General features: G+C 41.6%; 1 protein-coding gene across 1 annotated transcript; it reads left to right on the top strand.

Annotated features, from left to right (window-relative positions):
• Window positions 1-1,134: 1,134 nt before the first annotated feature.
• On the top strand, window positions 1,135-13,200 carry LOC113130101 (uncharacterized). The gene is made up of 18 exons (XM_026306419.2): window positions 1,135-1,207; window positions 8,737-8,851; window positions 9,150-9,303; window positions 9,416-9,534; window positions 9,666-9,759; window positions 9,886-9,953; window positions 10,063-10,278; window positions 10,380-10,445; window positions 10,536-10,667; window positions 11,518-11,611; window positions 11,739-11,806; window positions 11,910-12,125; window positions 12,227-12,292; window positions 12,381-12,512; window positions 12,624-12,674; window positions 12,758-12,835; window positions 12,924-13,007; window positions 13,111-13,200. Exons 2-18 carry the CDS (start codon window positions 8,801-8,803, stop codon window positions 13,198-13,200), a joined length of 1,779 nt encoding a protein of 592 aa, XP_026162204.1. The 5' UTR covers window positions 1,135-1,207; window positions 8,737-8,800.
• The last annotated feature ends 62 nt before the right edge of the window (window positions 13,201-13,262 follow it).

The following is a 13,262-nucleotide window of genomic DNA, read 5'->3' as shown; positions in this document are numbered from 1 at the left end:
CAGATATGGCTCAATGTGTAGGACACATATCAGCCATAAAGCTAATGACTTTGCTCCGTTTAGACCCTAACCTGTAGTGTGAGCACAGTTGTCTACCTTATCACCTACAGTATTTTCCCTGTTGCGAAGTCCTATCAAACACAGCTGTTACATTAATAACAAAATAAAGTATAAAATGAAATTAAGGGCAATCACCAGTGGATGAAAATTTACTGTTTCAACTGTTTCTACTGCTTTAGAGTGTTCATGTTGTATGCAACCTTACACTGACATGTATATATACTGACTTTCCTAATAAAATATTTGAGATGTTCCTTGTAGCATTTACATATTTGAAATATTATGCCTTTTATTTCTTTGTTCCTTGACATGTTAATAGGTTACACTTACAGCTATTTTGAGAAATAAATTAATTACACCATGGAAAACCTACAGGATTATAGAAAAAGTACTTTATTGAAGCACCACAGAGGTGTAAATTAATGTGGATAGTTTGCTGTGTTTTAATCTAAAATAAAGCTCATTTACTCATGTCAAATTCTATGCTAATATCTTTAGCATTTATTAACTACCACGTTAGCTGATATATGCTAAAGACGTTAGCATTTATTAACTACCACGTTAGCTGATATATGCTAAAGGCGTTAGCATTTATTAACTTCCATGTTAGCTGATATATGCTAAAGGCGTTAGCATTTATTAACTTCCATGTTAGTTTATATATGCTAAAGGCGTTAGCATTTATTAACTTCGTTGTTAGCTGATATATGCTAAAGGCGTTAGCATTTATTAACTAGCATGTTAGCAAGCCTTTTGTTCAGATCATTCCCCCTCCCCCTCGGTGGCAGTGGCGCGAAGACAAATTGAAATTGATTGGTCGAGAGACGTGGCTTTATTTGAAATGGTCCTATCAGAGTGGACCTTTCTTTCCCTGTATAAAAGACAGCGGCGCGAAGACAAACCCCCAGTTGCCACTCTGCGATTCACTCTGTGAGTTTGATATTCACTCTGTGGGTTTACGAGCTGCATTTTTCAGAGCTTTTTCTTGGACTGCGATCATCGGATCATTTGGATTACTGTTTTTCGTTAGTTAGTCTTGTGTGTTTTTTGTCTACTGTTAAATCTGTGTTTCGGGACATCTTCTGACTGAGAAAGCACTGCCTTGGACCTTTGAGCCTTTGGCTAGCGCCGCTAACCCAGGACGAAGGTAGGAATATTTTATGCTTAACTTTATTTTAGTACTGATATACATTTAGACCTGGTTTAGTTCTGCTTTTCTGGTTTGGTTTAGAGTTTAGATGTGTTATAATTTTGGATTGATGCCGGTGTTTAACACTAGAACTACCAAGACACAGTCATTTTGATCAATTTTACATTTTACGGTATAATAATTTACCGTGAATTGTCCTAAGTGTATGTATAATTTATTTTAGCAGTGTTATTTTATTACAATATCAGAGCATAAAAGAGCTCTGAGCATTTCTATCATTGGCCATAGCTGTCATTGACCTTATGCATTACAGTCCGTGTGATTTTCCCACGTCATCGTTGCTTAGCAACTGCTGTTTCTAGACTTTTCTTACACTGCGTCTTTCATGCGCTGACGCATCAACCCGATTCCTTTTTCCAAGTGAGTCCATTTAAATGACAGTACCCTACTTTATTACTGTAGTTACAGCATGATATATTGATAAGAATTTTAGATGATATATTTGCTAACTGACCTGTTTTATAAATTAGTTTCCCCACAGATTATTGAATGTAAAAGTTATTTTCTTATAATGGGCTGTATCTGAGTTTGATACGTTTCCATAAATTATTTTGCAATGCATTTTAATGTTTAATAGGTTATATGTTTTTAATTTACCAGGAAAATAACAGAATAACTTACTGTATTGATTTAATTCAAAATCATACTGCACTTCTTTGGTTGTGGATTTCCTAATACTTTTCCCTGTTCATTAGATTTTAAATCCCTGATGTTTATTATTACCAATCCTCACGTTACAGATCAATTTATTGAGATTATTTGCAAGTAATGACAGCTGTGGCCATTCCAGTCCAATAGTTCTAGTGTTAATCCTCGTTCAGTCCTGGTTTAGACCTGGTTTAGTACTGCTTTTCTGGTTTGGTTTTGAATATAAATTTGGTATATCTTTGGTTTAGTGTCTTACAAGCTTATTCTTCATTTTGTACAGTCTGTGTGTAGTCTTGAGTTGGGGTCAGGACTTGTGGTCTTTGTCTGGGCTGAGGTCACTTGTGCTTTTGTGGATTTAGGCATGTAAATTACTGTATTTGACAGTATTAGAAGAAGAAGAAGTACTTTTTTAATCTCCAAGGGGAATTTCAGTTGTTGCAGTAGTTATTCTAATTTAAAGTTATTAAATTTAATATTATTTAAATTATAATAACTAATAGAAAAGTAATAAAGCAATTATTTATTTTGGGGTTTGTGTGTGTGTGTGTGTGTGTGTGTGTGTGTGTGTGTGCGTGCATGCATGCGCACATGCGCGTTATTGTTTATATTGTGAATCTCTCAATATTATATATCAAAGTATATATCCAGTTTATAAAATCACCAAAATGCTTAGTCCTTGTATTGTCTTAGTGTTGTGTGTACCAGTTCATAAAGTCAAAATGCATAGTCCTGCTTTAACAGAATGCCATGTTACAGTCCTCAGTTGTAATCACTGATGTCACTGTAAATGGATTCAGGCATGTGTTTTATATTATTGTTTAATACTTCTTAAAGTCAAAATGCATAGTAGCTAGATCAGTGGAGTTCATGTAGTCTGTTTAAATGTCACTAGATTAAAACATGTTGTGTGAAGATGCCAGCCAACCTGAAAGAGATCAGTGACTGCAAAGTAGTGGTTGGGGAGAGTGTAGCCAGACGGCATAGGATGGTGGTGTGTTGGATGACTCTGGTGGGGAGGAAGATGAAGAGGACAAGGGCAGAGCAGAGGGCCAAGTGGTGGAAGTTGAAAAAGGAAGAGTGTTGTGTGGCTTTCAGGGAGGAGCTGAAACAGGCTCTGGGAGGTCAGGTGGTTCTTCCAGATGACTGGACAGCTACAGCTAAAGTGATCAGGGAGACAGGTAGGAGGGTACTTGGTGTGTCATCTGGAAAGAGGAAAGCAGATAAGGAGACTTGGTGGTGGAATGAGGAAGTTCAGGAGTGTGTTAAGAGGAAAAGGTTAGCTAAGAAGAAGTGGGGCACTGAGAGGACAGAAGAAAACAGACAGGACTACAGGGAGATGCAGCGTAAGGTGAAGGTAGAGGTGGCAAAGGTCAAACAAAGGGCATATGAGGATTTGTATGATAGGTTGGACACTAAGGAGGGAGAGGTGGATTTGTACAGGTTGGCGAGGCAGAGAGACAGAGATGGGAAGGATGTGCAGCAGGTTAGGGTGATCAAGGACAGGGATGGAAATGTGTTGACAGGTGCCACAAGTGTGATGGAAGGAATACTTTGAAGAGTTGATGAATGAGGAAAATGTTAGAGAGCACAGAGTAGAAGAGGTGACAGGAAGTAGCAAAGCTCAGTAAGGATGAAGTGAGGAAGGCGTTGAAGAGGATGAAGAGTGGAAAGGCAGTTGGTCCGGATGACATACCTGTGGAGGTATGGAAGTGTTTAGGAGAGGTGGCAGTAGAGTTTTTGACTGGGCTACTTAACAAGATCTTGGAGAGTGAGAGGATGCCTGAGGAATAAAGGAGAAGTGTACTGGTGCCCATCTTTAAGAACAAGGGAGACGTGCAGAGTTGTGGAAACTACAGAGGAATAAAGCTGATGAGTCACACAATGAAGTTATGGGAAAGAGTAGTGGAGGCTAGGCTGAGGTCAGAAGTGAGCATTTGTGAGCAGCAGTATGGTTTCATGCCAAGAAAGAGAACCACAGGTGCAATATTTGCTTTGCGAATGCTGATGGAGAAGTACAGAGAAGACTAGAAGGAGCTGCATTGTGTCTTTGTAGATTTAGAAAAAGCGAATGACAGGGTGCTGAGAGAGGAGCTGTGGTTTTGTATGGGGAAGTCTGGAGTGGCTGTAAGACAGTGGTGAGGTGTGCTGTAGGGGTGACAGAAGAGCTCAAAGTGGAGGTGGGACTGCACCAAGGATCGGCTTTGAGCCCCTTCTTGTTTGCTGTGGTGATGGACAGGCTGACAGATGAGGTTAAGACAGGAATCGCCGTGGACCATGATGTTTGCAGATGACATTGTCATCTGTAGTGAGAGCAGAGAGCAGGTGGAGGAAAATCTAGAGAGGTGGAGGTTTGCTCTGGAAAGGAGAGGAATGAAGCTGAGCCGCAGTAAAACAGAGTACATGTGTGTAAATGAGAGTGACTCAAGCAGAACGGTGAGGTTGCAGGGAGTAGAGGTGAAGAAGGTGGAGGATTTTAAGTACCTAGGGCCAACAGTCCAGAGCAACGCAGAGTGTGGAAAAGAAGTGAAGAGACGTGTGCAAGCAGGTTGGAAAGGGTGGAGGAAAGTGTCAGGTGTGATGTGTGACAAAAGAGTGTCAGCACGAATGAAAGGAAAGGTGTACAAGACAGCGGTGAGACCAGCAATGTTGTCTGGTTTAGAGACAGTGGCGCTGAGAAAAAGACAGGAGGCAGAGCTGGAGGTAGCAGAGCTGAAGATGTTGAGGTTCTCTCTGGGAGTGATGAGAATGGATAGGATCAGGAATGAGGACATCAGAGGGACAGCTCATGTTAGATGTTTTGGAGAAAAAGCCAGGGAAGCCAGATTGAGATGGTTTGGACATGTTCAGAGGAGGGACAGTGAATACATTGGTAAAAGGATGCTGAGGTTAGAGCTTCCAGGAAGGAGGCCTAGAGGAAGACCAAAGAGGAGGTTCTTGGATGTAGTGAAGGAGGACATGAGGATAGTTGGTGTGGGTGAGGAGGATACAGAGGATAGGGTTAAATGGAGGGAGATGATTCGCTGTGGCGACCCCTGAAAGGAGCAGCCCAAAGGAAAAGAATAAAGTAAAGATGCCAGTTCCAATTAGGTTTGATTAGGTTTAATTTGTTACAGCTTCTTCTTTAATGGCTGTCTTTCTTTTAACATTGAGTGTTAAAAGTGCGTGCATGCCTGTGTATGTGGTGTGTGTGTGTGTGTGTGCGTGTCATTGTGTATATTGTGGAATCACATTGTGGACACAAAAGACTTCCTGAATCTCTCAGTATTATATATCAAATTATATATCCAGTTTATAAAATCACCAAAATGCTTAGTCCTTGTATTGTCTTAGTGTTGTGTGTACCAGTTCATAAAGTCAAAATGCATAGCCCTGCTTTAACAGAATGGCGTGTTTCAGTCCTCAGTTTTAATTAATGATGTCCTTTTAAAGTGGATTCAGGCATGTATCTAATAGTATGGGTTTTTTTCAGTTTTTCTCTGATGTGTCTTTAAATGGATTCTGGCATGAATTTGATAGTATTGGCATGAATTTGATAGTATTGTATGTGCCACTACATATAGTCCTGCTATAAACTAAATACATTTCACAGTCCTCAGTTGTAATCACTGATGTCACTGTAACTGGATTCAGGCATGTATTTCACATTATTGTTTAATAGTTCTTAAAGTCAAAATGCATAGTAGCTAGATCAATGGAGTTCATGTAGTCTGTTTAAATGTCACTAGATTAAAACATGTTGTGTGAAGATGCCAGCCAACCTGAAAGAGATCAGTGACTGCAAAGTAGTGGCTGGGGAGAGTGTAGCCAGACAGCATAGGATGGTGGTGTGTAGGATGACTCTGGTGGGGAGGAAGATGAAGAGGACAAGGGCAGAGCAGAGGGCCAAGTGGTGGAAGTTGAAAAAGGAAGAGTGTTTTTGTGGCTTTCAGGGAGGACCTGAAACAGGCTCTGGGAGGTCAGGTGGTTCTTCCAGATGACTGGACAGCTACAGCTAAAGTGATCAGGGAGACAGGTAGGAGGGTACTTGGTGTGTCATTTGGACAGAGGAAAGCAGATAAGGAGACTTGGTGGTGGAATGAGGAAGTTCAGGAGTGTGTTAAGAGGAAAAGGTTAGCTAAGAAGAAGTGGGGCACTGAGAGGACAGAAGAGAACAGACAGGACTACAGGGAGATGCAGCGTAAGGTGAAGGTAGAGGTGGCAAAGGCCAAACAAAGGGCATATGAGGATTTGTATGATAGATTGGACACTAAGGAGGGACAGGTGGATTTGCACAGGTTGGCGAGGCAGAGAGACAGAGATGGGAAGGATGTGCAGCAGCTTAGGGTGATCAAGGACAGGGATGGAAATGTGTTGACAGGTGCCACAAGTGTGATGGAAAGATGGAAGGAATACTTTGAAGAGTTGATGAATGAGGAAAATGTTAGAGAGCACAGAGTAGAAGAGGTGACTGTTGTGGAGCAGGAAGTAGCAAAGCTCAGTAAGGATGAAGTGAGGAAGGCGTTGAAGAGGATGAAGAGTGGAAAGGCAGTTGGTCCGGATGACATACCTGTGGAGGTATGGAAGTGTTTAGGAGAGGTGGCAGTAGAGTTTTTGACTGGGCTACTTAACAAGATCTTGGAGAGTGAGAGGATGCCTGAGGAATAAAGGAGAAGTGTACTGGTGCCCATCTTTAAGAACAAGGGAGACGTGCAGAGTTGTGGAAACTACAGAGGAATAAAGCTGATGAGTCACACAATGAAGTTATGGGAAAGAGTAGTGGAGGCTAGGCTGAGGTCAGAAGTGAGCATTTGTGAGCAGCAGTGTGGTTTCATGCCAAGAAAGAGAACCACAGGTGCAATATTTGCTTTGAGAATGGTGATGGAGAAGTACAGAGAAGGCCAGAAGGAGCTGCATTGTGTCTTTGTAGATTTAGAAAAAGCGTATGACAGGGTGCCGAGAGAGGAGCTGTGGTTTTGTATGGGGAAGTCTGGAGTGGCTGTAAGACAGTGGCGAGGTGTGCTGTAGGGGTGACAGAAGAGCTGTCACCCCTACTGTCAAGTGGAGGTGGGACTGCACCAAGGATCGGCTTTGAGCCCCTTCTTGTTTGCTGTGGTGATGGACAGGCTGACAGATGAGGTTAAGACAGGAATCGCCGTGGACCATGATGTTTGCAGATGACATTGTCATCTGTAGTGAGAGCAGAGAGCAGGTGGAGGAAAATCTAGAGAGGTGGAGGTTTGCTCTGGAAAGGAGAGGAATGAAGCTGAGCCGCAGTAAAACAGAGTACATGTGTGTAAATGCGAGTGACTCAAGCAAAACGGTGAGGTTGCAGGGAGTAGAGGTGAAGAAGGAGGATTTTAAGTACCTAGGGTCAACAGTCCAGAGCAACGCAGAGTGTGGAAAAGAAGTGAAGAGACATGTGCAAGCAGGTTGGAACGGGTAGAGGAAAGTGTCAGGTGTGATGTGTGACAAAAGAGTGTCGGCACGAATGAAAGGAAAGGTGTACAAGACAGCGGTGAGACCAGCAGTGTTGTCTGGTTTAGAGACAGTGGCGCTGAGAAAAAGACAGGAGGCAGAGCTGGAGGTAGCAGAGCTGAAGATGTTGAGGTTCTCTCTGGGAGTGATGAGGATGGATAGGATCAGGAATGAGTACATCAGAGGGACAGTTCATGTTAGATGTTTTCGAGAAAAAGCCATGGAAGCCAGATTGAGATGGTGTGGACATGCTCAGAGGAGGGACAGTGGATACTTCTATTTATATTCCTGATTTATCTAGCTTACAGTTTAGACTTGTTTTACACTTGCTTTAGTCCTGACTATGATTTAAGATTTAGTGAACTGATTAGGTTTAAGTTGATAGGTTTGATTAGGTTTAATTGGTTACAGCTTCTTCTTTAATGGCTGTCTTCGTTTTAACATCTAGTGTTAAAAGTGCGTGCATGCGTGCGTATGTGGTGTGTGTGTGTATTATTGTTTATATTATGGCCGTGGACACAAAAGACTACCTGAATCTCTCAGTATTATATATCAAATTATATATCCAATAAAATCACCAAAAGTCCTTGTTAGTCCTTGTATTGTCTTAGTATTGTGTGTACCAGTTCATAAAGTCAAAGTGCATAGTCCTGCTTTAACAGAATGGCATGTTACAGTCCTCAATTTTAATTAATGATGTCTTTTTAAGTGTATTCTGGCATGAATTTGATAGTATTGTATGTACCACAACATATAGTTCTGCTATGAACTAAACACATTTCACAGTCCTCAGTTGTAATCATTGATGTCACTGTGAGGCATGTATTTCATATTATTGTGTTTAATACTTCCTGAAGTCAAAATGCATAATAGCTAGATCAATGGAGTTCATGTAGTCTGTTTAAATGTCACTAGATTAAAACATGCTGTGTGAAGATGCCAGTTCCAGTTATGCAGATAAATGAACAAGTGCATGAATTTAGTCCTGATTTACACCTTGAATACTTCTACTTTTATTCTTGATTTATTTATCTTGATTTAGCTTACAGTTTAGACTTGAGGATCACTTGATTTACACTTTTACATTTTTTCTTTTACTTTTACGTTTACACTTGATTTAGTCCTGACTACGATGTAGGATTTAGTGAACTGATTAGGTTTAAGTTGATAGGTTTGATTAGGTTTTTAGGTTAATTTCATTTCATATTGGAATCTCTGTAAAAGTTACTTTAAGAGCTACAGGACATCTATCTATCTATCTATCTATCTATCTATCTATCTATCTATCTATCTATCTAGGTTTAATTGGTCACAGCTTCTTTAATGGCTGTCTTCATTTTAACATTGAGTGTTTACATCTTCAGATGCCTCGTGGGAAGGGATTCCGCCGTTCCCTTGCCGCCCGGAAGAGGAGAGCGGAGCAGCTTGATGTTCCACTCCTGCCTCCTCCTCTCTCTGCCCGCACTGAGACCATTACCCGTATGTTAAAGTCTTAAATTCTTCACATTTCAGTTGTCTCCACAACTATAGGTTCATCTGTTTTGCTTAACATATTGAAATAATTGCTCTTATCTGGTGCTTTGTAGGCCGTGGTACTGGTTTCCGGCATGCCGTTCGGCAATGGTCAACTTCTTGCTTCACTGGCAAGGCTCATAAGTTGGTCATTCCTGCCGAGTCTCCCGACAAGAAGGCAAGTTTGAAAGTATGAGATAAATAAGAATTTATTTGAAGCAATGGTTTCTGAATGTACATTTTAAATCGTTTCCTTTTGTTCTAGTTTGTTCTGATTGTCGGTGACTCCCATCTATGCTCCGTGGTAGATGGAGTCGTTCCGATGCCAGAGTGCCGCATGTCCTTTGGCATCAGTTCGACACCTGGAGCTTGTGCCCGTGAGCTCCAGAGGGAGCTGGCTGAGACCGCGCTGCCCAGAGGTGGGTACAGTAACCACGATCTCTTGTCAACTAAAGTATAATTAACAAAATCACAAAGATTATTTGAGATAACTTCAGTAAGAGTAATGAGTTTCCCTCCTCTTGTCGTCAGATCCTTCTCTGGTGTGTCTCCTGGCTCCTTCCAACAACCTGACGGCCAGCAGGACTGTGGATGAGGCTGCTGCTGAGTTTGGCCACCTCCTGGCCTACATCTGCAGCCGCTGGCACAAGGTATGTATTTTATATTTGTACTTGTATTTTTGATGACATTAATATTTCTATCAATCTTAACAAAGTTTGCGACAAGATTTCATTTTGTAGATTGTATTGTAAATGTTTAAATTGTAATATGTTTTTGCTAGGTGTGCGTCCTGGACTTTCCGCCTCGTCTTGCTGGTGAGGTGGAGGTTCAGACCCTCCTTAGTCAGGCGTATCACAGGGTCTCAGCGCGCATGGGTATGTAAATTTAAAAAAACTGTAGTTAAGCATCTCTTCTCTTTAGATTTGACTTTACTGTACAAAAGACTGAATCTGATAATAGATTTAGACTATTAATGTTGTCATTATACTTTTGTCATCAAGGAGTCCACTACTACTCTACGGCTGAGCATTTCCCTAGGAACTGCCTGGAGCTGTGGAGCAGGGATGGCGTAAGTACAATATCATGTTATGCTTTGACAATCTATCAGCAGGTTTTGATCCTGAAATGATCCTTTATGCCTATTAAGCTTTGTGTTTGTGTTTTATTATGTGCTTCAGGTCCATCTCAGTGACAGTCATGGGATGGATATCCTTGTTCAGCTCCTGTTTGAGTACTGCTGCCTGGAGCTGGAGACCCCTGGTCCGACGGCGCCGGTGGCTCCTGGCCCATCCCGCTCCACCAGAAGGGCTTCGCCAAAGGTGGTGGTGACCGGACCACTCCCCGTGCCACGCCCACCCCCTTCTGAGTGGACCGTTGTAGGACAGGGCAGCAAGGTGAGAGGCTGGCACTTTCTGTTGCCAAAATAAGATTGATGTGTTATCTCTGTAAACTACAAAAGCAGTATGTGGTTCATTGTGTTATGTTTCTTTTAAAGAAGAGCCAGCCTAGGGTCTCCAAGCCCTCACCCATGGGACCCAATGGACAGCTGGTTCCGCAGGAGGTTAGTTAAAGGCATACTATTTATAAGTGATACTATGATGAAATGTGTGTTACTAGTGTTTTGAATTAATATGTTATTCTTTGTTATAAGGTGGAAACTGTGTTCTCCATCCCGCTCTCGCCTGTCCTGTTCAGCCCTGCTATGCTGGTTGAGATGGAGAAGATCTCTCCATCTCACCTTGGTTCTGTCGATTGCACGTCCTCCTTTCCTGCTGGAAAGAAGGTAAATTTAATTTCTAATTTTGTTAATTCTAGCTTGTTGTCATGTTACCAGAGCTCAAATGAAATCATCCTCAATTTTTTTTTTTAATTTTTTAAATTCGTTTTAATTCGTTTTAATTTCCCCCGACCAGCTTCAATGCGCACGTTCATCAAGAAATTAGAACCAAAGCCAAAATGTCCAAAGTGTGTCGAAAAGGTTGAAGATGCAAAGTGCACCTGCCTGACTGTCCAGGTTGATTCGATGACTACAGAGCGTGCTGCATATATCATGACTGCTATAAAAGAAGCTCTGAATGACAAAAACAACCCCTGTGACAGTGTACAGAGTTTGTTTGCGTCAATAGGAATAACGCAGGCCATTTTTGAACACGCGTACAAGCGTTTAGGGGGACACACACAGATTGTTTTAAAGAGAGAAGTCAATGAAGTTTGGGTGAATCAGTACAACAAACATTTATTGAAATGTTGGAATGCTAACATGGACATACAGTTTGTTGTAGATGCATGGGCTTGTATCGTGTATATTATTTCATATATTTCTAAGGCTGAGCGAGAGATGGGCTTGTTGCTGGGCAATGCCCAAAAAGAAGCCTCCAAGGGCAATACAAGTGCTCAAGAGGCAATGAAAAAAATAGGCAGTGTTTATTTACATAATCGGGATGTTTCTTCTCAGGAAGCTGTGTCCACCTCCTGGCCTACATCTGCAGCCGCTGGCACAAGGTATTTATTTTATATTTGTACTTGTATTTCTGATGGCCTTAACATTTCTATCAATCTTAACAAAGTTTGCGACAAGATTTCATTTTGTAGATTATATTGTAAATGTTTAAATTGTAATATGTTTTTGCTAGGTGTGCGTCCTGGACTTTCCGCCTCGTCTTGCTGGTGAGGTGGAGGTTCAGACCCTCCTTAGTCAGGCATATCACAGGGTCTCAGCGCGCATGGGTATGTAAAAAAAAAATTTAAAAAACTGTACTTAATCATCTCTTCACTTTAGATTTTACTTTACTGTACCAAAGACTAAATCTGATAATAGATTTATTAATGTTTTCATTATACTTTTGTCATCAAGGAGTCCACTACTACTCTACGGCTGAGCATTTCCCTAGGAACTGCCTGGAGCTGTGGAGCAGGGATGGCGTAAGTACAATGTCATGTTATGCTTTGACAATCTATCAGCAGGTTTTTAAATGATCCTTTATGCCTGTAAAGCTTTGTGTTTGTGTTTTATTATGTGCTTCAGGTCCATCTCAGTGACAGTCATGGGATGGATATCCTTGTTCAACTCCTGTTTGAGTACTGCTGCCTGGAGCTGGAGACCCCTGCTCCGACGGCACCGATGGCTCCTGGCCCATCCCGCTCCACCAGAAGGGCTTCGCCAAAGGTGGTGGTGACCAGACCGCTCCCCGTGCCACGCCCACCCCCTTCTGAGTGGACTATTGTAGGACAGGGCAGCAAGGTGAGAGGCTGGCACTTTCTGTTGCCAAAATAAGATTGATGTGTTATCTCTGTAAACTACAGAAGCTGTATGTGGTTCATTGTGTTATGTTTCTGTTAAAGAAGAGCCAGCCTAGGGTCTCCAAGCCCTCACCTGTGGGACCCAAAGGACAGCTGGTTCCGCAGGAGGTTAGTTAAAGGCATACTATTTATAAGTGATACTATGATGAAGTGTGTTACTAGTGTTTTGAATTAATATGTTATTCTTTGTTATAAGGTGGAAACTGTGTTCTCCATCCCGCTCTCGCCTGTCCTGTTCAGCCCTGCTATGCTGGTTGAGATGGAGAAGATCTCTCCATCTCACCTTGGTTCTGTCGATTGCACGTCCTCCTTTCCTGCTGGAAAGAAGGTAAATTTAATTTCTAATTTTGTTAAATCTAGCTTGTTGTCATGTTACCAGAGCTCAAATGAAATCATCCTGAATTTGTTAATGTATCGTACTTTTTTTTTGACGCCTCAGGTGAGACGTCGCAAGCCTGCTGCCTCAAAGAGACGCCGGCCCAAGTGGCAGGTAGTGTTTTTTGAGATAATAAGACAATTTGCTTTTTAACGTTTCAAGTAAATTAATATATGAATTTTTTTTCTTTAACCAAGGTGGAGGCAGCACCGGTGGTTGTGGAGGTGAGACCTGGTTCACCTGCCAGCTCCACATCCACAATGGATGAGGACCAGGTTTGTGTGGTTTAAAAAACTTGGGAATGTTCTACCATGTTAAATATTGAATTGTTAGATGTTTAATTCACAAATCTTTGCTGCTTAGAGGATGGAGGCTGGACTTGTGTGGGTGTCACCAGGAACGTCACCTAACAGTGTTGTGATACTGGATGCGTTCCTGGAGGACGAGGTGTGTGACATTTTTTATACATGTTGAAATATGTTCATTTAAAATATTCTGAAGCAGGTTAAATAAGATGGATTAACAAATAAAACATTTTACTTTCATCTAGGTGCAGTTTGGCGATGTGGCGGTGACACCAGGAACGTCACCTACCAATTTGAAGGACCAAACTGTGGTTTTCATGGACCAGGTACGTTAACATTATTTAAATGGGTGTATTCAGACAAAACATTTTTTCATGTTTAGCATTAGATCAAGTCT

Source organism: Mastacembelus armatus, chromosome 5 (assembly GCF_900324485.2).
Source record: "Mastacembelus armatus chromosome 5, fMasArm1.2, whole genome shotgun sequence".
Taxonomy (NCBI): Eukaryota; Metazoa; Chordata; class Actinopteri; order Synbranchiformes; family Mastacembelidae; genus Mastacembelus; species Mastacembelus armatus.
This window is presented reverse-complemented; position numbering and strand designations above follow the sequence as displayed.

Excerpts from the sequence above, each read along its gene's own strand:
- LOC113130101 (XM_026306419.2), top strand. The coding sequence starts at position 8,801 with ATGTTCCACTCCTGCCTCCTCCTCTCTCTGCCCGCACTGAGACCATTA. Across the intron at positions 9,304-9,415 it reads TGAGACCGCGCTGCCCAGAG|ATCCTTCTCTGGTGTGTCTC; the intron begins GTGGGTACAGTA and ends TCTTGTCGTCAG. Across the intron at positions 12,126-12,226 it reads TTGTAGGACAGGGCAGCAAG|AAGAGCCAGCCTAGGGTCTC; the intron begins GTGAGAGGCTGG and ends TTTCTGTTAAAG.